Source organism: Alexandromys fortis, unplaced genomic scaffold (assembly GCF_014885135.2).
Source record: "Alexandromys fortis isolate MF-2015 unplaced genomic scaffold, M_Fortis_MF-2015_v1.1 scaffold_171, whole genome shotgun sequence".
Classification (NCBI taxonomy): Eukaryota; Metazoa; Chordata; class Mammalia; order Rodentia; family Cricetidae; genus Alexandromys; species Alexandromys fortis.
Genome location: NW_026068066.1, coordinates 3654403 through 3679235, shown reverse-complemented (window position 1 = coordinate 3679235; position 24833 = coordinate 3654403). Strand labels below are relative to the sequence as shown.

At 40.5% G+C, this 24833-nt stretch overlaps 1 protein-coding gene across 1 annotated transcript; it reads left to right on the top strand.

The window, feature by feature from the left end:
* The first annotated feature begins 12749 nt into the window (after positions 1-12749).
* Cwc15 (CWC15 spliceosome associated protein homolog) lies at positions 12750-22183 on the top strand. The gene is made up of 7 exons (XM_050120613.1): positions 12750-12903; positions 14106-14246; positions 14723-14835; positions 15559-15647; positions 16913-17020; positions 19298-19416; positions 22013-22183. The coding sequence occupies exons 2-7, from the start codon at positions 14116-14118 to the stop codon at positions 22140-22142; spliced, it is 690 nt and encodes a 229-aa protein (XP_049976570.1). The 5' UTR covers positions 12750-12903; positions 14106-14115; the 3' UTR covers positions 22143-22183.
* Positions 22184-24833: the final 2650 nt, after the last annotated feature.

The window sequence follows — 24833 nt, the reverse complement described above, 5'->3', positions numbered from 1 at the left end:
ACATTGTTTACAGATGAAGATCATTGTCTTCATATATTGCACAGTTGTTTATTGTTTTAGTCTTTAAGTTAGATAGATATTGAGAATTATATAGATTAATAGTCATCTAAGTTTGTCATTTGTAATTAGACTAATCAGGTTCTTTAGATATATAGAGATTATACTCAGTATAGATAGATAATCTTCAACCTCTTTGGAGAGCTGTAGAATATGGCCTTTAATATAACTCAGAGTTTCGTGATAGTGAGACACAATTGCTCCTGGCAACACCGCTCTATTCCCGAGAGAACGTTGAGCACCAAAGACACTCCACTGGGAGCTTGTCTTCTTGGCAGAACTGGCCTTTGGGTTAAGAAAAGCCCATACCTCAACCACTGACAAAGATACAGAGCGTGCATCAATGGATACAACAGGACTGTCATATCCTGCCAAGACAGGGTAAGATAGTTTTGAAAAGTTCCTTGCCTTTAATAATGGTATGTCAGTTATGTTAGGCCTTAGCCAAAGTTGGTTGACTCAACATTGCAAACGAGACTTTGGGTGATTGCTCAGGTAGTCAGTTGTCTTTGTCAATTGTTACACATTTGGATCGTTTGTTAAGTAATATTTATTGCCTTCTCGGATCTTTGATGGAGTTGAAGATTATATAATTGTAGTTACTCTCTACATTATTTAGACTCCTTGAGATAGAATGTTTAGCAAAACTTTTGATTCTCAATATTGTTTGTTATATTTATTATTTGTTATTATTGTATATAGTTGTATTTGGTTTAGTTCTGTCTTATTTAGACAAAAAGGGGAGATGTAGGGATAAGTCCCACCCCCTAGGGGGCGTGTTCTCCTCAGGCTAAAGTTTGCCTATAAATTTGCCGAGCGTGCTCCCAGCAGTCGCTTCTGCTTTCCTGGTCTCCGCGGGAACGGTGGTTCTGTAAGTCTATTCCTCCATTAAAGCTGTCTATATTTTGACAATCTGTCTGCATTCGCTTACGCCACTACAGCCATCCTAACAACACACCAACAGAACAGGTCATTTTGCTTTCTCCTTTCCTCCAGGTGCACTTGCTAGGCAGCTTCTTGGATTGTTGATAATTTGAGTGATTCACCTTATTGTTGACTTACTAATATTTCCCAAGTTTCATTTCTGTGAATTATGACAGATTTTTTAAATCGGTTGTCCAGTAGCAAACATCTTACTTCTAAACCACAAACTCCATTTAAATTATAAGCCACACATATTTTTAAAAAAAAATGCAATTAAATTTTTTCCATTATTAATTACTCCCTTTTATGTCTTGTTTAAGAGTTCTGTCTTCTTGAGACCACAAGTGTACCTTTTTATTTATTTATTTTTCCCAATGACAATCAGAAAAGAAAATATAGCTGGAAGTAAATTTGGACAGCAATAGCCAATAGAAGATAATCCAGAATCTGAAATTCTCTCTACATGGTCAGATGCTAATACAATTAATTGTAACTTTGAGATTTTAAATATAGCATAAATGACTGAGATTTCATTAAAAAGCACTTTTCCGCTGTAAGAAATTGTTGCTTCTCTCATGGGCTTCTTTCTAGTTTTCTGATGTCTCTGTTCTTCGGCTCCTATGTAGATATACAGAAATAAAAAACCTGAAGCTAATATCCACAAATGAGGACATATAGTGTTTGCCTTTCTGAACCCAGGACACTTCACTTATTATTTTTCAGTTCTAACTATTTTCCTGCCGATTACTTAACTCCATTTTTCTTTATGGTTGAAATCCCATTGTGCATATGTCCCGCATTCTTATTAATTCCTCTATTGATGAACATGTAGACTGATTTGTTTTCCTAGCAATTCCTTTTTCTAGCAGCCATGAACAAGGTGAGCAATTATCTTTTCAGTAGGATATTCTATCTTTTTGGTGTCTAGAGATGGACAGCTGTCATGTGGAAGCTCTATTTTTATGTTTCTGAGGGGAAAATCATGCTGATTTCCATAGTAACTGTATCAGTTTGTCCTCCCATCGATGGTGAATTAGGCCCCTCTTTCTCCAAATGCTCGCCAGCATCTGTCATTTTCTTGATCTAGCGTGACAGGGGTAAGATGGAATCTGAGTGGCCTTAATTTGCATTTCCCAGATGACCAAGTACTTCTGTTGTGTGCTCTGGCAAAAAAATTTTCTCCCATTCTGTATGCTGTTCACTAATTTTGCTGTAGAGAACCCTTTCAGTTTCTCAAGTCCCATTTGCTGCTAATTGCCTCTATTTCCTGAGCTACTGTTTCCTATTCAGAAACTCATTACCTATTATTACTTATTTTTTCTAGTCTTCTTAGAGTCTGGGGTCTTACACTATGCATTGAAATCCTCTTACAGCTGAATTCTATGGATGATGAGAGAAGGGTTTATTTCACTCTTCTGCATATGGAAACCAGTTTTCCCAACACTTTGCTGAAGATACTGTCTTTTCTCCAATGACTAGTTCAGCACTTTAGTCAAAAAATCAGGGGGCTTAGCAGTATGGATTTATGTCAAAGGTTTTTGTTGTTTCTTTCCTGGATCCACTGGTCTACATGTCCATTTTTGTGCTGAAACTTTCTTTTCCTTTCTTCTTCCCCCATCCACAGTAAAACACTGTGTTTAGGGAAACAAATCTGCATTTTTGGTTGTAATATTTTATTTTGCTTTGTTCTTATAGGTACCATTTCTAAACTTTCCACCCACTCCTTTATTTGTACATACCTATGTGACTACCCTGTTTTAACTTCTATACCACTCTACACTGATAGTTGGCATGCAACTATCTCACCTCCCATACTCATCCCCTTTGTAGAATTTGACTCCATTCATAGTTACACTTGAGCATTCTTTCCAGAGTAAATTCCTATTCATGTGAACTAGGATTACACCAAAATAGCCAAACTGCAGCCAGACTTCATGTTCTTTAACTGGGCATTCTTGCCTATTACATAATCTTGACATACAGCAATCATATTTTAAGCATAAAGATAATGTATCTGTACCTTACATTCTATGATGCCTTGGGATTTGGTGTGTGTGTGTGTGTGTGTGTGTGTGTGTGTGTGTGTGTGTAATAGAAACTTTTCTCATTATTTCTTGATTTTACTTTCCTTCTTAAATATTTTTATTAGTTCTGTTTTGATTGTTCACTGAGTCTAGAATATTTCATATATATTACAGTATTTTTATTGCTCATAGTTATTCTCCTCCTTTGCTTGGAACTTGACACAAACCAAATTCTTGACAACTAGACACATCCTTTAGTAAAATGTTAAGTGTTGCCTGACTTATTAAAAATTCTATACTCATTGCAGATTGTAGTAAGAGTTGCTTTAGATTTTAATACTATTGTATCCCATAATTTATCACCTAATCTAAGACCCTTTTAAATATAAAGGGAACCAGAGATGACAGTATAAGCCAGAATCTTACTGATATATCAAGTTAAAAAGCAACAGAAACACAGAACTGTATTTTCCCAAACTGCAAAATACATTTTTCAAGTACTAAAAATACTTTAAAAAAATGACAATAGAGTATGGCTGCAAGTTTTTACAAGTGGCAAAAATTAAAAATATTCAGAATATGTTCTATAAGTACAAAATAATGAAGTGTCAGATGTTAATGACAAAAATACTAGAAATTCCAAAATTCATAAAATTGAAAATATTTTTAAATTAACCCTTAAAAAGAATGAACTAAAAAGTTAAATGAGGAAATCCATTTTACATAAATGAGAATAAAAATACCACCTTTCAAATCTGTGGTATGCTAACAAGTAATATTCAAGAACATTTGAAAATCTTAAATAGTTAAGGCAGGAGGCTAGAAAATTATACGAACTACGTAGGCAACTATCTGGAAATAAATTTTCAAAAAAAATTTTTAAAGAACTAAAAATAATACCAGGAATTGATGAAATACAAAACCAATAAATAACAGTACAGAGAAACACAAGCTTTTGAGAATTTTAATATACTTGAAAAAAATCTCCAGTGAGAATGATGAAGAAGAAAAATAAAAGACACAGATCACAAGCTCTAGTAAGATGAAGGTCAGGGCTGTAAGAGACGTGAAAGTAAAACAAAGAGGAAACAAAATAAAACAAGAGTATGGACAATTTTACACTAATACATTTTTCAAATTAAGGGGATAGATTGCTAGAAAAATATTAACAGACACAAGAAAAGAGAAAATTAACTATATTCATAACCATCAAAAAAATTGAAGTATCAGCCAAACTCTTAGAAAGAAACTTCCAAACTCAAGATAGCTCTACTGGGGAATTTTACCAACCATTTAAAAAATGCTATTCCAATCTTGGGCAAATTTTCCAGAGAACAGAAAGTATGCTTCCTAATTTGTATTATGATACAAATCCTGAGGACATTAGGAGAAAGGAAAACAGTTAATATTCCTTTTGGACACTGACACAAAAATCCTAAATAAAGTATGAACTCGCTGACCCTAAGACTATGTGCACTGTGGTCCAGATGGCTTAGTCCATAAATAAATGATTAGGTAAAACCTAAAATAAATCTGTTGAACACATAGTAACATATTAAAAAGAAATCTCAAATGCAGAAGTATTTAGTAAAACTCATCATTCTAAACATGGTGTTTACATTTATAGTGTTGCTGTCAGGCTTTCACCAGAGGAGCTTCTTTCTGAAGCATCCAGCGGTAACTGCAAAGACTCGTGACTAGTCAAAGGGCTGAGAATAAATGTATGTTCAACACTCAGCCCTAAATGGGACACCTCTATCACCCCCTTAAGGTTCAGAGAACACGGTGGAAGTAGCAGGGAGAACAGAAATGCCTAAGGAAGGGGCAGTGTTGGAGAATAATAATCTTCAGGCATAAACATGGCCTTTGCACTCTTGAACTCAAAAGCTCTGGTTGCCTGTGCTTGTCAACATCCTGCCAAAGAAGGAAGGACTAACAGGACCCCACCCTTTTCTGCAGATCTGTGGTAATTAATGACTTCCAGGGTGAGGAAGAACAGCCACCAGAAAGATGCCCATGCTCCTGTAAGCAACCCTAAGGAAACTCACTGGATCACAAAAATAAGGAAATAAGTAGATGTAAAAGTAGAAAAGGGATTAGTTGGGAAGAGGAAGTGGGATCAGTAGGAAGGAAAAATATATGAATATGATCAAAATACATTATATACACATATGAAAATGTCATAATAAAATGTCATAATAAAAAAATCAGGTGTAATATATAAGACATTTTTAATGTATTATTTTTCAGCAATCTCAAATAATAAGAAAATCCCATAAAATATATCATTACAAACCTTCAGCAAAATTGTACATAAAAGTAGTAAAAGTCTTGTCTTGCAGATCAAGAAAAAAACAGGGACACCTGAGATCAGAATCTTTATTCAACATTGTCCTGGAAGTTCTAACCAACACAAGGCAAGGGAAAAGAGAAGGCAGAATGGAAAGAGACTGAAAAAGAAGAAACACATTATCATATTGACAGATGGTATGTGTGTAAAAATATTCAGAGTAAACCACTTGAATTAATAGAAGAATTTGGCAAGTTCTCTAAATTTCAAATAGATATATGCAAAAATCAACTATATTTACATATACCAGTTACAAATGATCCAAATTTAAGAATGATCTCATTGACAATAACATTAGATATTAATGACACCTAAAGCCAGCAAGAGCTTATGAGATTTCTGAAGCAGTAATATGAATATACACAGAAAAGCAGTATACTAACATGCTTTAGAAAACAAAGATGATCTAAAGAAATGAGAAGATATACTTGGTGCCTAAATCTAAAGACTGACTCATCATAAACACCACTTTTTAAATTTGCAAATGCAATGTTATTCCAGTTAAAACCTCAAGTGTATAGAACTTGACATTTGGCCCCTGAATATACAAAAAGCAAAGATCTTGGAAGAGAGGAAGAGGTAACAAGAATTGTTCAACTAGATGTCAAGATACCACTATTACATTACAGACAAAATGAATGCCTGGCTGTCTAAGAAAGATCTATGAAGCCTTTAGAAGATACACACAAAGAGTATCAATATGATTTCAAAGAAAAATCATTCTCAACTAAAATATAGCATGCACTTACCAAAAAAAAAAAAAAGATTGCTTGAACTCCCCCAAATGGAAGATTTCCATCTATAAAAGTCAGTATCAAATATTTCCAAATGAGATGTCAGAAGTTATATGTACAGCTAAGTAGCAGCAGTTACTATCTCAAGTGTTAAGAACTCAGAAATCTGTAAAGAAAAGACAATTCAATAGAAGAATCCCTCACAAAGAAGTCAAAGTAGATAATAAACATGAATTAGACATCAAGGAAACACGGTCAAGATGTCAATGACAGGTCACTACCGCACTGCCAGGTCTGATGGAACTGAGATGCTGTACAGTATCAGGCATGATGAGATTCCACAAGGAGAGCTCTCCCCCTGCGGATGTGGTTCATAGGAAATGCACATGTCTACTCCTCTGCACACTTGCAACAATAGCTGTAGTACTTTTATTTGTAAAGATACTGTAACAGAAACATAACTGTTAGATTTATAGAGTACATTTTTACAGTCAAATTCCACACAGCTACACACCACATACATTAAGTGGAAGGTCAAAAGAAAAACACAAAAGAAAAGATTTGTTTATATAAACATTTAAATCTACATAAGTTCAAGGCTGACAAGATTGAATTTCACTTAGAAATTCATTCATGGGCATTTAGTAAATATATTTGGAGGCTGGGGAGCTGATTCGGTAAGATTGCTTGCTGAACAAACACGAGACCTAAACCCTATTCCTTGGCTTACATATAAGGAGGTGGTCACATGCATGAATTTTCTTTCTTACAAAAAAATTTCACCTTTTTTGAGCTATCAGATTCATAGATGATGGGTTTATTAGATGTAGGGGAATGATTCAACTAGTCGAAATGGAGAGGCATTTGATAACAATTATAACTGGATTGGGGGGGCTAACTAGAATTTTGATGGTATATATAGAGGAGACTGACCATCACATGAGTTTACATTAAGAGACTATCTCCTGAAAGGAATTGTTTTCTCTGAGTCATGTAAGTCCTGAAATCAAGACTTGGCTAACAGATTAGAAGTGGCCTTTTTCTAGGGATTGGTGCACTAGTAGACTGTCCAATTGTTCATGTCACATATGCCACAAAAAGACAGACACATATGACACAAACAACTTTTACACCAGACAGGATTTCTTCCTGGTAAGCTTTATTCATTCATCTGTTCACTCACTTCATTTGGAAAAGTCTCACTGGGCAAACGATAGTGTTAGTCCTTGTTTTAAATGGCTGGTCTAGACCACTGAGCATGACCTCATGGAACTTACATTCTACATGTTCTGCATGGAGATGGAGCAGCAGTGATTTTAACAACATAAAACTACACACATGCTCTGTATAAAGAAAAGAAGAGCAGACTATGGGAGACAAAAGTGCAGAACATTAGATAAAAAAAAGAACAGCTGCCATCTTAACTGGGATGTCATAGCTGGCTGGTCTCACTTGAGTGAGGAAGACCCTTCACAGACACTAAGAAAAGGCCCTATAGCAGAAGTAACTGTGACTAAGCAAGAAGGTATGCAAGGCTGAAAGGCATAAGCAAAAAACTTTGGAGCCCACTGTAGGAATATTTAGGGTATTGGGAAGCCAATGTCCCTCTACTGTCTGTGTGTCCTTTTCTTCTCAATCTCATTCAAATATTTTTTTAATAAATTGCTGAGAACACAAAATTGTAATGTTATCATTGAAAAGTGAGTATTTGTTTTCTTTTTAAAAAGATCTTATTATTTTTTAATTTTGTACATCTATGTGTGAGTATGTGCGTGTATGTGTGTGTGTGCATATGTGCGTGTATGTCCACTGAAGCCAGAAAAAGGTGATGAAAGCCCTGGAGCTGGAGTGCCCTGCCAGACACTGATGCTGGGAACTGGACTTGCTCTTAACCCCAGAACCACCTCTCCAGCTTTACTTTCTTTTTTTTTTTTTTTTTAAATATTTATTTATTATGTATACAATATTCTGTCTGTGTGTATGTCTGCAGGCCAGAAGAGGGCGCCAGACATCATTACAGATGGTTGTGAGCCACCATGTGGTTGCTGGGAATTGAACTCAGGACCTTTGAAAGAGCAGGCAATGCTCTTAACCACTGAGCCATCTCTCCAGCCCCCTCCAGCTTTACTTTCTATAGTGACTGAAATCTCTTCTGCAGTTTTTATTCAGTTGTTTGTATTTCTTTTTTACATTATGTGTATCAGTCATAGTGGAGCTAAGTATATGTTAAAGACTTTACAAAACTTACTTTCTAATCTGACATTCAGTTACTGACTTCATTCACATCTCCTAATAACTTATTTATGTAGTCCTGTCTTTCCTGGAACTAACTATGTAGACCAGACTGACCTCAAATTCCAAGATCCTTCAGCCTCTGCTTCCAAGGTGCTGAAATTAAAACACATGTGTTATCCAGACCTAGCTCATGACAAAAATATGTTTAGACAGGGTTCTTGACTCAGTCTCAGATCACTGGGATCATAGGTATGGGTCACCATACCCAGCTTAAATTTAAGATCAAAGTGATTTTTGAATTGTTTATTCTAAAGCCATGTAATGTTCTGCCTTCATCAAACTGTGCTCCTAAACAGCAGGTACTATACACTCTGAAATGTCCTTCTGAGGTTTCTTTTATCCTTTTGGAGACCATTTTCTGTAACCTTTGAAGCTGGAATTCATATATTGTCTCCTCCATGAAAAGTTAATTTTGCAATCACAAGTATTACATAGAACATATTGGCACACTAAAGCACTACCCTTGCTCTATTAAAAATGAAGGTGCATATAAACCTGGTGTGATCTATAAGACATGAGATGGGACATGTGTCTCTAAGGTTTGGGAACAGGACTGAGTTCCAGGAACTAGAGAGGATCACCTCATCTCTAGTGACACACGAGAAAGTAACCTGTTAGATAAGCCAAGCAAGTAATCTTTCTAGAGAGAATCCTATCTTTCCAAATTCAAAGATCTTCTGTTAGAGGACCTGGAAGATGGTTCTGTTGGTAAAGTGCTTGTTGTACAAGTATGAGGACCTGAGTTTTGATTCCCAACAAAAGCTAGGTGTGGCAGAAAACACCTATCAGCCCAGGGATGGAAAGGCAAAGACAGGAGGATCTCCTGGGCTTCTGGCTAGTCAATCTAACCAATCCAACAGCGTGAGGTTAGTGAGAGGCTATTTCAAAAGCAAATGTGAAGCGCAATAGAGGAAGACACCGACATGAACCTCATACCTTCAGACACACACACATGAACTGCACACTCATGGGATCTTCTACTCTAAAGAAAGAGGATGTAGACGGAGAAGGGAATGTGAAAAATATTGCCAAGGAACAAAGTGAGCAAGCAGGGGATAGGATGATTGTAGGCAGAAGGGGGGGGGATTACTGTTCTGTGGTAATCAATTTGAAATAAAAGCACAGAGGAGGCTGAGGCGGAGAACTGCTGTGAGGTTACTAAGCTAATCTGGGCTACACTGTAAACTAGAGCAGACAGAAAGAGCTTAGTAAGTTTATGATAAATGTGAGATAAGCTGGCAGGGCCACCTGTAAGGGACTTTCTTGATCATATTATTTGAAGTAGGATGGAACCTTCTAGTGGTAGTCAGACAAAAGAAGGCCCAAAGGAAAAGTCTTGGGTTTTGCCTGCTTGTCTTCCATCATGGTATCCAGTTATCTCCCTGTTCTAGGCTGTTGTCCAGTTAAGCTTCCCTGTTGCTACCATTGCTTGTGACATCAGAATCCAGCTTCTAGTCTTCCAATGTGGACTGAAGACCAGTGGCTCTCAAGGAATGCTTCAGGCATTCAGAACCAGAGTGGAACTGTTTGAGACTGCATGTAGCCTTGTGGACTGTACGGCTACTCCGTGTGGATACCTATATTGCATCACTAAGTCAACTTAGAAAACTCCCTTTTCATCTATGTTCACTCTGTTAGCGCTGTTCTTCTGGAGAACCCTGGCTCATGCAGACATCTTTCCAACTTCATTTCTTTTTCCTAGGTGCTTTCACTCTTGAATTTAAAAGCTTTATGCTATCATTTTCATAGTATCAGGACCTATAAATTAGTATTTTTTTTGGATTTACCTTTCTTACTAATACTTCCAGACTATTTAAATCAAATGCTTTTAATTTTGTGAACTAATTTTTCTTGTGATAAACTATAATGGAATTATCAAATGTTTAATTAAAATATCAAAATTTAAATAGACTTATTGAGAGGTTGATAAAGGCAGCTGGAATATAAAAACTGTCACCATCTTGTCATTGAAATTTCATTCCTCTAGTTTATAACATGCATGCCATCCATTCATTCAGCCAGTACTCACTCAGCACCTATTATGTACCACGCATGTTCTATATGCTGAGGACACCAGTGAATAAGCAGGGTTCCTGCTTTTCTGAAATTTAGATTCTAATACTGTTAGACAATATTAGTAACAGACAATATTGATTTGGCCAGCCTGCTTGCTGAGACAGTTCTAAGCACTGTACAGTTATGTAATCACCATAGCAAGAGAAAGAATGACCCCTACTTTCGGACAAGGGATGGAGGGCATGAAAGGGAAAATAATTTGCCCAACTGTACACAGCTAGGGTGGGCAGAACTGGAGTTGAAGCCAGAAGAGTCATATAATTGGTCTCAATATTGTGGCTCAGACCAAAAAGATGAAGGTGTATAGGTAATGAAACAAACAGGAAACCTGCTGGTGTTCAGTATTGCGGAAGTACAGAACTGGGTACTATAAATTTATGCATGGGAGGAGTGGGGGCACAGTATGCATGCCAAGGGAAACCCCGCTGAGAAAGCAGCGGTCAGCAAAGACCTGGAAAAATGGCATTACAGCTGTCATGGGGCAGAGGTGAAGAACACAGTGCAAGATTTTAACAAACACAAGGATGCAGACCTGAACTCAGGAGGCTGAGGCAGGAGGACAGTCAGTGCAGAACACATAGAACTTAGGTTCAAAGTCAGCCTGGCCTACATAGCAAGACCTTACCTCAAAACTCAAAATAAACACTGGGACCCTGCCTTGCTCTGAGAAACAGAAATGTCCAGTTGAGTGTATCTAGAGAGTAGTGTACCCATGACTGTCTGAAGCCAGGAAGGTAGGCAGGAGATAGACCTGCTCAAAGCATCAAGTAAAGATAAGTGGCTGTTTTATCCTAAGTGCCCAAAACACGATCGTTCTGTGCAAAACCACAGGAAAGTTCACTTGGAGGTAATTACAATCCAAGAGGAAAATGACAGTGGCCTGAATGAGCGTGGCTACAGGGAAATGAACGTCAGGATAATTTTCACACTACTGGATAAGAATGACAAGTGGGCAGGATGTAAAGAGTCAAGGAAGTGGATGTTGAACTTCAGGTTTGAGCCGCTAATATGATGCAGTGTCCTTATGCTGTGTGAGGCTGAGGGAGGTATATGGCTTCTCTAAGAAAAAAGAAGCCTTTCACCGACTGCTTCACAGGGGAGGGGGGAGGCTGTCTTGTCCAATTCTATTTCTTTATTTAAAAGTTCCAAAGGAAAGATTGGAGGGCACCGAAATGTCCAGTTTGGGGAGAGCCTTCCACTTGGGACAAACTAGAGAACTGAATCCGAATTTATTTATTGAGCATCTACCGTCTCCCAAGATCTCAATGATGGGACACCAAGACAACGCTGGGAAGCCATCTTAATTCCACCTCACGCTCCTCCTGGCTATTAGGCCCACTGTTCTCTAAATGCTCACTGTCGTCAACGCTCATGGCATGTCCCGTTACAGTACACCAATTAATGCATCTCTCTCTCTCTCTCTCTCTCTCTCTCTCTCTCTCTCTCTACATATATATATATACACATATTTAACAAGCAATGCGACTATAACCCCTATCTATCATTTTTATCTTAACAAGCAATGCAACTATAACTCCTGCCTATCTATCATCTATCTATCTATCTATCTATCTATCTAAACAAACAATGCGACTATAAGCCCTGCCTATTTATCTATCTACCTACCTACCTATCATCTTTATCTTAACAAGCAATGAGACTATAACCCCTGCCTATCTATCTATCTATCTATCTATCTGTCTGTCTGTCTGTCTGTCTATCTATCTATCTATCATCTTTATCTTAACAAGCAGTGCGACTGTAAGCCTGCCTCCAAGGCTAATGGTTTCGCAGGGAGGTACCTTTGGAAAGCTCGTGGCTGCCCCCGTACTTATTTGCGCCTTCTTCATGTCCACTTAAGTGACAACTCTAGTCCCTAGGCTGCGGGGTCTACTGAGGCAGGAGCCGTTGGGCCAGCTGGCGCGCTCTCCTCAGCTCTCACGCCTGCGAGACGTGGACCGATCCCCGGCGCCTTCCATCCTTGCAGCACCGCGGCGAAGGAGTCTGGGAGGGGGTCGGGAAAGGAAAAGACGCGAGAGAGATTAAGTAATTGGCTCTCAAAGACACAACAGGACTTTTACGTCCGGCTCCGAAGCGCAGCTTTCAAACGCCCGCCCCCTGAGCCGCCTTGGCTCCGCCCCTCAACGACGTCACACAAACCTCCTCCCGGGTCTCCGCAGATTGGTCGGGGCCTCAGCCTTTGATAAACGGTTAAAAACACTCGACATTTGCTTCCGGATGTGGAGTGCGAGCTTCCGACGCAGCCGTTGGAGGCGCCAAGATTTTGCTTCCGGGTCTTACTGAGCCCCAGGCGTAGAGCCGGAAGCCTCGCATTCTGCTTCCGGTCTTGGGCTGGCGTCTCCGGCGCGGAGGTTTCTGGGAGCCTGGAGTTGCAATGGTTCGTGGGTGAACATCGGAGGGTGCTGCGTCGGTCCCCGCCAAGGTAAGCCGCTGGGGCAGGGAGGTCTGTGGTCCTTGTGCGCCGGCAAGCCGGGATCGCCGTGACGACGGCCGCGGTGCCGCCCGCGGTGCCTGGGTGGCGGGCGGGAGCTGCGGCCGAGCCCAGAGCGGTCACCGGCCGGAGGGCGGGACGGGGCTTTCTGAGCGTGCTGCCTTAGCTCACGGAGGCCCAGTAACCCCGAGGTTAGGCTGGAATTTTTAGTTGACAGCTCAAAACTGAAAGTGCCACAGGATTCTCTTGCTGCTGCAGCGACGCAGTCTCATGTAGCCTAGACTAACTTCGAACTCCTGATTCTCCTGTTTTCACCTCCTAAGCTCCTGGGATCACAGGAGTACGCATCACACCCAGTTCAGGATGGGTTCTTGGTGTTTCTCGATTTTCTGAGCATTGCTTAAGTTACAGCGTACCAGCGTACCAACTGTTGTAGAAGAAAATTGGATCAGCAGCATTGTTGGGTAGTGTTACCTATGTAAATGTCATTGAGTTTTAAACAAACTGTAAGACACTCAAGTTTATCAGTGACTTTAAAGGAATTATGGTGTTTTGTTTTGGATTTTCTTTCTTTTGGTCTATTTGCTATTTTTCGGGCCTTCTCACAATGCAAATCTTGGCTAGACTTGGTGGTACACACCTTTAATTCCAGCACTCCTGAGGCAGAGTTGGGTAGATCTCTGGAGGGTTCTCGAGCAGCCTGTTGTACATAGTTAGTTCCAGGTCAGCCAGAGCTACATAGTGAGATCCCATCTCAAAACAAACAACTACAAAACCTCAAGAACCTAGTTCTAGTAGGAAAACAGCAATTTTTAAGTCGTTTATTTTAAAAGCCACATGACACTATTGTACAAGATCTGCCGTGTGTCAGAATTCTCATAATGATACTATAGAAATGTCAGCATTCCTGAGATGACAGAAGCAAGGTAGGAGCCTTGCCCAAGGCTACCCAGCTAGAACAGAAACAAACTCAGATCTCACAGGAGTTGTTTATACTGAATAACAGCTGCCTGGCAGAACGTGACTAGTTAGAATTCGAGTTTCCTAATTCTGCATTTGTAGTGATTTGTGTTGAAGCAAACTGCTTAAGCAATTTTGGGGAGAGTTTTGAGATTTTTCTCAAGGATAGTAATTTATGAATGATCTCTAAAACGAGAGTTCTACAGAATATAACATAAACTCCCTTTTGTCAGAGAATAAAAGATGACAACAGCAGCCAGACCGACTTTTGAACCTGCCAGAGGTGGAAGAGGAAAAGGAGAAGGGGATTTGAGCCAGCTCTCAAAGCAATATTCAAGCAGAGACCTTCCCTCCCATACAAAGATAAAATACAGGTAATAACATTTATCTTGTTCACGGAATGACTTATGATTACGTCTAGATTATTGTATTTAAATTACCTATCTTTAAAGAAATGGAATTCAAAGAAGTTTGCAATAAAATTATGCAGTGTAGTTTTCAAGTGTTAGCAGATGAAGTGATCATTCATGACGAGCCCCTCAGAAGACTGGGCTGTACTGAATATGGGTGTGTTCTGTGACTGCCCCTGAGCTGATCAATGGTTTACATTTCAAGTAGTCTCCAGCCATATTGTCGGGAAATGTGTGCTTCAGTTTGTTCTTTTGTTGGTACTGACAACATCACAAGTGTCTCCAAATAACCTTCAGATTAAAATATTATCTAGTCCTCTTCCATTTTGTGCTTGAGACACAGTTGCATTCTGAGTTGTCTTAAATTGCTGTGGCCATATAGATTCTTTTCCTTGACAAGTGAGAATACCATTTTTAACCCAGTTCTCTTTCCACTTAAGACAAACTACACAAGATGCTCCTGAAGAGGTTCGCAACCGTGACTTTAGGAGAGAATTGGAGGAGAGAGAGAGAGCTGCTGCTAGGGAAAAAAATAGGGACCGTCCGACCCGAGGTACCTACCCTGTCACAAGTGTTGTTTTCAAAATTGTGTGGTGGAAATGGTTTGTTGTATCTTGGTAATTGGAAATAACAGTTTTGTGCACTGTACCTCTTTGATACATGATTAGAGATGAGAGCCAGGCAGTGGTGGCGCACGCCTTCAATCTCAGCACTAGGGAGGCAGAGGCAGGCGGATCTCTGTGAGTTCGAGGCCAGCCTCATCTACAGAGCTAGTTCCGGGACAGGATCCAAAGCTACAGAGAAACCCTGTCTCAAAAAACCAGGAAAAAAAAAATGATTAGCAATGATAATGAGGTTCATTCTAGTCGCATCTTCTCATGCTTGGTACTAGAAGAAATGGTGACCTGGAGGTATGTAAAAAGCTGTCGTCTCTGTTCCTGTCATTAGACTTTGGCTTGGACTTTCTAGCAGCTGGAACCCAGGCCTTCTGTTAGAGCTGTCCTGTTTTATTTGCTACCTCATGTAATCGGAGAGTAATGAGAGAAGCGTCAGTTACCCTTCTTGTGTTTCTGGTGTGTGTGAACATTGGCTAAATTTCCTGAGATGCCATGATCCTTATAACTCACTAATTCATTTAATGTTTACCAGCAAATATTTATCCAAGGCTTACTTGCCAATCACTGGGTGATTCCCCGCGGTCACTGTGCTTTGTGTGCATCCTTTTTGTTTTAAAATACAGTACTAGTTTCATTAACTAAATGTTTGTTTTCTTCAGAACATACAACTTCCTCTTCCGTGTCCAAGAAGCCCCGCTTAGACCAGATCCCCGCTGCCAACCTTGATGCCGATGACCCTCTCACGGATGTATGTGGTGGTGCTTTGGGGTTCTGTTTGGTTTGGTTTGGTTTTTGTGTTTTTGTTTGTTTGTTTGTTTGTTTTTGCCTCCTAAGTGCTGGAAATGGACCACTGCCACTGGTCCTAGTTCTTGAAAACTTTTTTAATATTTTGACATTGTGAAGTGATCTATGCTTGCTTTTACCTAATGTTACCGACATATATTGTTGACCTTGACTTTAAACTTAGTAATTGTCCAAAGTATTCTGTGTCAAAGACTTTTACTACAGGTCTAGTTTGGAGAGTTGCATGAAAGCAGTCTGTGAGAGAGGGTGTGCCCACCTGGGACTGAATTGAGTTGTGGCGAAGGTTAAGCTGCCTTGCTGTAACGCACAGGACTCTCAGAGACTGAGTGCCCTAGGAGCAGCACCTTTGACCTTTCTACCCAGTCGATATGATGCCCTTTTCAGACACATAATGCCCGTGGGCCTCTTAGTGAACAGGGAGCGTGAACATTCAGTGGGACCCTGCAGCCTTTTTATGTTAAATGTAGCTCAGGCTGGCCTGGTAATGACAGCCTTCCAGTCTCATGCTTCAACCTCCTAAGTGCTGGGTTTACAAATTTCGTCTACTACACCTAACTCCCCACTTCACTTGGCCATTTTCTATGTAACTGAACATAATGTGAGTGACCTTTCTTAAGTCTTATCTAATTGCATACATATGTCAGCAATCATATTATTATAATTTATGAGTTATTCTTATAAATAAGAAGCCTTACATTAAGTGAAATTATGTTATTCATTCAAAATATTTTCTTTTGGAGTTTGAGCACCCTTATGCTGACTTAGTCATTTTGTGCTACGTGAACTCTTTTAAGGTGAGACACTGTACAATGTACTGTGTTTCATTCTGAAGCATTACTTGTTTTGGAATGTTTCCATATGAAAATCCTTTTTTGCCTGGTGGTGGTGGCACACACCTTTAATCCTAGCACTCAGGAGGCAGAGGCATGCAGATCTCTATGAGTTTAAGGTCAGCCTGGTCTACAAAGCAAGTTCCAAGACAGCTGTCGCACAGAGAAACCCTGTCTTGACACCACCCCCCAAAAAATTCTTTTTGACCATCTAAATATGAAAGGTATTTTATCAAAGGTTGCCATTTTAGTTAGTATTTATAATTTTTTGTCAGGTTTTATCTCTGTTTTATTGGTTGTTGGTTTTACTATGATATTTCGGTGCGTCCGCTTTCTGTGAGAAGGTGAATGATGTGTCCCGGGCCTTGCTTTGTCACAGGAGGACGATGAGGATTTTGAAGAGGAGAGCGATGATGATGACACTGCGGCTCTTCTGGCAGAGCTGGAGAAAATCAAGAAGGAAAGAGCTGAGGAGCAGGCCAGGAAGGTAGTGCTTGACTCTCAGTTTCTCCGTCCACGTCCTAAACCAGAACCTTTAAACTCTGCTGCTGTCGTTTATTAGAGAGCAGCGGGTCTAAATATTGTAACACCTATGGATCTGTCTTTCTAAAATGACATTCTAGGTCCCTAATTATGTTGACAGCTCCTTTCAGATGGTTTACAAATGAGTAATGTTCAACTTTTAACAAACAAGGGTGCTTTAGTCTTCTAATTAGATGTAAGATTGTCTGAATCACTTGTTCCCAACCTTCCTAATGCTGCCACCCTTTACTACAGTTCCTCATGTTACAGTGACCCCAACCATTACATTATTTCATTGTTACTTCATAACTGTAATGTTGCTGCTGTTAGGAATAGTAATGTTAGCATCCTCGTGTGGCTGGTCACCCGGCTGTGCCACAGCGGCTCTATTGCGATCACAGCCCAGATGTGGTCACAATGCCTATAAATAAGGTGCCCATGTTCCCAAAAATCTAACCTCAAGCCCAGGGGAGGGAGTGTGGATTTGATGCACAGGCTGTCTGACCATTAGGCCACAAAGTAGGGAAGGGGTTGCCTTTTGTTCCCAGTGCTCTGTGTTAACTGTAAGTTTGTGTACGTTGTATGCTTACTCCTGGTTTTGTGACATCTTTAGAAAACATCTGTTTTTATCTGTGATTTATTTTGCTAGATTTGAGAATAACTTTCAAGCGTCAGGTTTCTCATTCCCTGATGGGGAACTGAGGGTTGAGCTCAGGTTGCCAGGCTTGTGACAAGCGCCTTCACTGCTGAGTCATCTCAGTGGTTCCCTCCCCACCCCAATAAGCATGTGGCTTTTAGAAAGCTTTCTGGTCTTCATTGTAATAAATCTTGACTTTAAGGTTTCTGCGGTGACCTAAAAGATTTTCCCCACTAGTGACATTCGCTCACCTGCCAGTTACTTCCTGGTACAAGTGAAACCTGTCGTTCACATTTGCATATTAAAGTGGAGTACCAGGAAGCTGTGTGGAGCACTAGGTTCACTAGAGTGACTTGGAGAGTCTTCTTCTTACCTGTTAGGTCGTCTGGTTCTGTCCCCAAAGCACAGCAGAGTAGTTTAAGTTATCTTAACAGATAGCTACGAAAGTTACAGGTAAGAATTTTAGAAAATTTGCATTTCTGTTTCTTAAAATAGGGTGATCTGAATCTGAAGAAAATAATGCTAAAATAAAAGTGAGAAAAATAATCTAGATATGGTGGCTCATACCTGTAGTCCCAACACTCAAGTGGCTAAGGTAGGAAAATCACAAGTTGAAGACCAAACTCAGCAAGTAATGAAAGCTTGTGTCTTTAAAACAAAATGGAGCGTGGGTGAGATGGCTCAGCAGGAACCCACGTGCTGAGAAAACAGATTCCTGCAAGTTTTCTCCTGACCACCATTGCATTATGGTGCCCATATACATGCATGCACGTTAAATAAATATGTAAATGCTTTCTAAAAAATAGTTGTAACAAGAAAATATATAAAGGTATAATAGATCACTAACAGTAAAGCATAAGAACAAAAGGTGTTTTATGTAAACTAGTAGATGTACATGTTATGTTTTGCATGATACTTTGTCTTGTCTTAGGAATTACTCCTCAATAATCAGTTCTAGAGATGAAAGCTTATACTGTTAATAATGTAAAATTAAATTCAAACTTAAATTAACATTAAGTATATTGTCTGTAGCGCTTTATAAAGGGAGGTGATAGCCTTGCTAAACTGTTTTTTGATAGTATGTTCTTAAATTATAAATATTAATATTCTCTTAAACTTAGTCTGAATGTAACTAAATAAAACATTTACATCTGCATCTCAGTTTCTCATAAGTTAGAGAGACTAATGACTGTTGGCAAGATTGAGATATTTATAATAAAAATTGCATAGTATTTACTTTTTATAAATAAGATTTTTCTGGTGTTTATCAAGAATCAAAGAGGAGTGAGTCAGTTGGTAAAGTACTTTCCTACCATGTACCAAGCCCTGGGTCCCATTCCTAACACCAAGAAGCTGGGCATGGGTGTGTACACCTGTCCTGCACTCAGGAGGTGGATCACAAGGTCAAGGTCGTCCTTCTCTACCTAGCAAGTTCCAGATCAGCTTGGGCTACAGGATGGATAACCTGTCTCCAAAAAGAGACAGGAAGGAAGGAGAAAGAAAACTGTCTTCTCTCCCTGTATGGTCTGACAGATGTTCATCTGTGAACTAACCTAAGACAGCTGACCTGGAGTTAGTAACTGTGTCTTCCTCCATCATTGGCAGGAACAAGAACAAAAAGCAGAAGAAGAGAGAATTCGCATGGAAAATATTCTGAGTGGAAACCCTCTCCTTAATCTCACTGGCCCGTCCCAGCCTCAGGCCAACTTCAAGGTTAAAAGAAGGTACTAAAAGTAGTGGGTTAGCCAGGTGGTTGGGACGCATGCGTTTAATCCAAACAGGAGGCAGAGGGAGGCAGATTTCTGTGAATTTGAGGCTAGCTAGCTTGGTCTACAGAGTGAGTTCCGGAACATCCAGGGCTGCACAAACTCCGTCTTAAAAAAACCATGGGGGATGGGGGTGGGGGGAGATAATGAGTTGAGCTACATGTATGGTCCATGATTTGTGTTATATAAGGCTTCTGAGACCCCCACTTCCTATTTCTAACCTCAGTCAGATTTTAGAATAATGGAAGAAGGAAAGGGGACAGGGTGGCATCTTTTTAATGCATACATAATAAGTCTTTGCTTTGACCTTAGCTATAAAGCCTGTATGTGAGATGGGAGTGGAAGGGTCCTCAAGACCACCCCTCCCAGTACAATTCTAAGATTCAGGGGGCTTGTCACAGCCATATTCTTGGTTGATATTGTAAGATATATCCAGATCATGCAATTGTGAATCTTCACAGGTATACATCCGGGTCATAAGTGGAAAGACATAGGCTTTCTGAACTCCTATTCCCTGTAAGAGGTCACCAAACAGTGAAATTGAAAGTTTAGACTCGATGCTCCAGATTATTGGGACTTGTCCTGCAGGAACTTGTACTGGGTGGAAGTCAAGTTAGTTGTGCACTGTAGGCACAGTGATGGTGAGGGATGAGGCAGGTCCAATGCTGTAGGCAGTGATGGTGAGGGATGAGGCAGGTCCAATGCTGTAGGCAGTGATGGTGAGGGATGAGGCAGGTCCAGTGCTGTAGGCAGTGATGGTGAGGGATGAGGCAGGTCCAGTGCTGTAGGCAGTGATGGTGAGGGATGAGGCAGGTCCAGTGCTGTAGGCAGTGATGGTGAGAGATGAGGCAGGTCCAGTGCTGGCCAAGGTCAAGCTTAGAGGCAGGCTCGTGAATGCCCTCTGTACTGTGTGCAGGAGGGCACTAGAGAGCTGAAGGGTGTATGATGTGATACAGATGAGGATGCATAGGGAAGTAGAGTGAGCACTTGCAGGAGCTATGGTGTGGGAGGAGGATATGTTCTGTGTTGGGATGAGGAGTCCTGTTGCCTTTCCTTCCTTCCTTCTCCCTCCCCCGCTGCTATCACAATGTTCCTTCTGTTCATGCACTGAGCTCCATCTTCCGAGCTCACTTCTCATCCCAGCACCGTGGTCCTTTTAAAGTCATAGTGATAGCTGCTTTTTTCTAAACGCGTTGGCTTCTTTACTTGATCACAGTGAAAGTGTGGTGACATAAAGCTAAACTTTAACAGATTCTTGACAACAGTACAGTCAAGGGCAGGTTTGCTGGCAACTAGCTGTTTATCAGAGACCAGGCTTCAAGCATTTGGCCTGCAGTTGCAAGACAGGAATGAGGAGGAGTGTGGCTTATGCCGAGCATGAGAAAGGAAACTTATTTCGGGCATCATAGATCTGGAGTGGTCTGTACTTCTCTAAATCCATCTATCCTGTGTGTTTCTACAGTTGGCTCAGGTTGGTAGTAATGCATCTGGCAGTTGTCAGCATGGGCAGAAGGAAGTGAGAATTGTTTTGGTACCTGGAGTGGTGCGCAGTAGAAGTTCATAGTAAATCCTTAATAATAGTATTTGAATTTAAATCCTAGGTTAAGCTTAGCCAGAGAGGAGTACAGCCAGGATACTGACATTAGTGTTGGTCTAGGGATACTGAATACTGCTGTGAGTGCTAGGGGACCGTGCACTGTTTCTTAGCAACACGGGGGCCAAAACTCTTCAGGAATGAGTTAAGAGGAAAAACACTATCAATTGTATATTAAATATGAAGCAATCTGGCTTATTCTTCCCTTTGTGGATGCAGGAGCAAACATCCCAATTACACTAAGCTGCTCAGCTTCTCATGTGCATTAGTGCACATAGTCTGTGCGCGTTTTCCTTGTGCAGGTAGTTTCTCCTGGTGAACATGCAGCATTACACACAAGCGCATTATGTAGACTGTGTCTTCTGCGTATTTGTGCGTGTCTTTGTCATGTGTAAGGGCTTAGGTTTTTTATGGGAAGAGCTGCTCTGTAGTTATACACTCTACTCCCATAGCACCAACCCATGGTTGGTGTGTTTACTGCTTTCTGAAATCCATCCACGTTCTACTCCGAGCATTTCAGCAGATATTTCTTCATTATTATTAGAGACCAGTCTGTGAATATTAGTTGTTATATTCCTTTCATTCCCGCTTTTGTTGCGTTATGATGTATGATCAGCATGATGGATATAGTTGATTATAAGTATATACAAAACCATACAAACACCAGTAAACAGATCACTTACTGTCTAGTGATGTCTGGGTCAGGACTGTGGTCCTGCCTCTTGCTTTTAGACCTGAAAAATATCACACCTTTCCCTGAGCACAGTATGTGTGTCTTCTTCCACCAGAGGAGTAGTGTGTGTTCTGAGTATGGGTGCCCTCCCCACACAGGCACGCTTGTTCATTTGCTGTCTGTGGCAGCTTGTTGGAGTGTCTGTGTTGATCCAGCTTTCCAGCCTCCGCGGTTTTCTTGTCTCCTGATGCAGTTGTAAGGGATTTATTTTCTTTTCTCCCCTTTAGGTGGGATGATGACGTCGTTTTTAAGAACTGTGCAAAAGGAATAGATGATCAGAAGAAAGACAAAAGATTTGTAAACGACACACTGCGATCTGAGTTTCACAAGAAGTTCATGGAGAAATATATTAAGTAGTACAGTTTTATGTGCTTAATTAAAGTCTGAAATGTTAAGGATCACTTTGACTTTGAGGGTTTTGTTCTTTCCAGTTTTAACTTTCTCAATTTCTTTCCCCTAATCTGATAACGGATTTAGGAATGGCTCTAACCAGTGTCCAGTCTCTTAAATGTTTCCGGTATCATTTTCTTTCTGATATGGAGAATAGGGAATCTGCTTGGAATAAATATTTTTAACTTAAGTAAACCATTGTCCCCAACTTTATGCTATAATTTGTACAGCTTATAAAAAGTTGCATAATTTCTTTTCAAAATGAAAGGTACCTTTGTATGTTGTTTGTATTGCATTAAAATTTCCCTTTATCTCGCATTGATTTGAGGTCCGTTGGTAGACGACAGCACTGTGGTTTGTAAATGTGGAGGGGAGTAAGGGGGGCTCCACTTCAGAGAACATGTCAGCATTAGTCACCTGGTGTGGTCAGACACGCCTGCCATGTCAGTCCTGCAAACTGATGTGCATTCCCAGGCAGTGCGTGTATTCATGTATGTCCTTCGGTGCTTGTCACTGAGATGAACAGTTTCACATCAGTACAGGGTGACTCTTTGAATGGCTTATTACTCTGGAATGTATTTCTGTGTGAAGCCAGAGGGAGAAATAATGGGGTAAAAGGCGTTATTTGAGATATAGCTTTAAATATGCCACTTTGATAGAAAATTGGGGACCACAAATTGAGTCTTTAACAATGGAAACTTTTTTTCAATGTTAATTTTGCTGTGTAGGTTCACTTCAAAACTGCATTCCTGTTCTCAGCTCTCAAGTACTGGGGTTTACAGTGTCAGCCACCAGGCGCAGCTCAGACTCTTCAGAAACAGTTGGCATGTCTCATTTTCTCTTGTCATTTAGTCATTTTATTTAAAAAAAAAAAACATTAATATGGGTGTTTGAGTTAATTTATTGATAATTTCACTCATTAGTTAGTAGGGTTTGTTGCTCTTGCAGAGGGCATTCAATACCTGTAACAACAATCTCAGGATCTCATACCCTCTTCTGGCCTGCATACCCTACACACAGGCACATACAGAAAAAGATACGAATTCATCCAGTGTAGAGTTGACACAGTTGTATGTTGCCTGAATTGATAATAAAGCTGGGAACGGAACTAGGTTTTTATCCCGCAACAGCATCCTTTGCCGTCTTTGTAAAGGGTCGGTCTCCTTTTCCCTGTTGGTAGTAAGGCTGTGGTTGTCTTCCTAGCCCTGTTCTTAGCTCCGGAACTGTTTTCATGTGAGCTCTTTTAGGAATTTCTCATCTCATTTTGCAGAATGCACTGTTCTCTCCTGGCCTGGGTCTCAGAGCACTATAAGGGGGAAGAAGGGTATCCGCCAGGTTTCCTCTCCCTCATCCATGCGTTCCCTTCTCACAAAGGAGGGAGGTGATAGAGGTGGATAGCTAATCAGAAGCAGTGGCTCGGAGCACACTGAGTGTGTGAGTGTCATAGCCTGGGGCAGGGTGGAGGAAGGTTCTTTGTCAGCACTCACAGCTTGGAAGTCTCCCAGCCCTGTGCCTCTTCCCAAAGGTTGTTAAATAAGTACTGGGGGCCGAGTCTCTCCTTAAATCATGACTTCTGAGAAGGGAAAAGTAAAGATGCCAGTGACAGTGACTGCCACAGGCCCTGTAGACACCCAGCTCCCATCCAGGCCGTTTCATGTCGCCTGGCTAAGCTCTCAGTGAATGACCACCAGTGGAGGTTGGATGAAAATAATCCCACTCACTAGCTATAGAAAACGTAAGCCACATAGGCATAACTTTAACAAAAACGTGCTGGAACTCCGGAGAAAACTAACACTGCCATGGCGCACTAAGAAGACCTTCCTGAGTGGGAGGACTCAATACTTTAAAGTTAGTTCCACAGCCAAGAGAAATCACAATTCTAGTAGATTCACACCTTTAAAAAGCATTGAAGCTGGGGGCTGGAGAGATGGCTCAGAGGTTAAGAGCACTGGCTGCTCTCTTGAGTTCAATTCCCAGCAATCACATGGTGGCTCACAGCCATCTGTAATGAGATCTGGCGCCCTCTTCTGGCCTGCAGGCATACAGACAGAATATTGTATACATAATAAATAATTTAAAAAAAAAAAAGTATTGATCCCAGCAGTTGGGAGGCAGAGGCAGGTGGATCTTTGTGAGTTTGAGGACAGCCTGGTCTGTAAAGTAAGTTCCATGATAGCCAGGGCTATTACATAGAGAAACCCTGTCTCAAAACATCTCCCCAAAAAATATCTGATCAAATTATTTTAAATTTCCCATTAGAACAAATTTGTGATAGTGCAGTATGTCCTTAATTCCTAAGGCAGGTGGGATCTCTGAGTTCTAGGCCAGTCTGGTTTGTATATTGAGTCCCAAGTCAGTTGGGGCTACATAGTGAGACTATCTTTATAAGTTTATAAGGATGTGTCCAGAGAAATATCTAACAGGAAGCAATAATAAGGATTTTACCTAAGTTTTTAAACCTCTGTGTGTGTGTGTGTGTGTGTGTGTGTGTGTGTGTGTGTGTGTCTTTTGTAAGGTGGTGTAGGCATCTGTCCTGTTCCTCTAGTACGCTCTCTTCCAACCCTTCAAAAGAGAAAGAAACACCTGTTCGGCATTTCAGGTAAGTTAATATAGTAAAAATCCTGTGTGTTTGATCTTGATATCAGAGCAGATAGATGA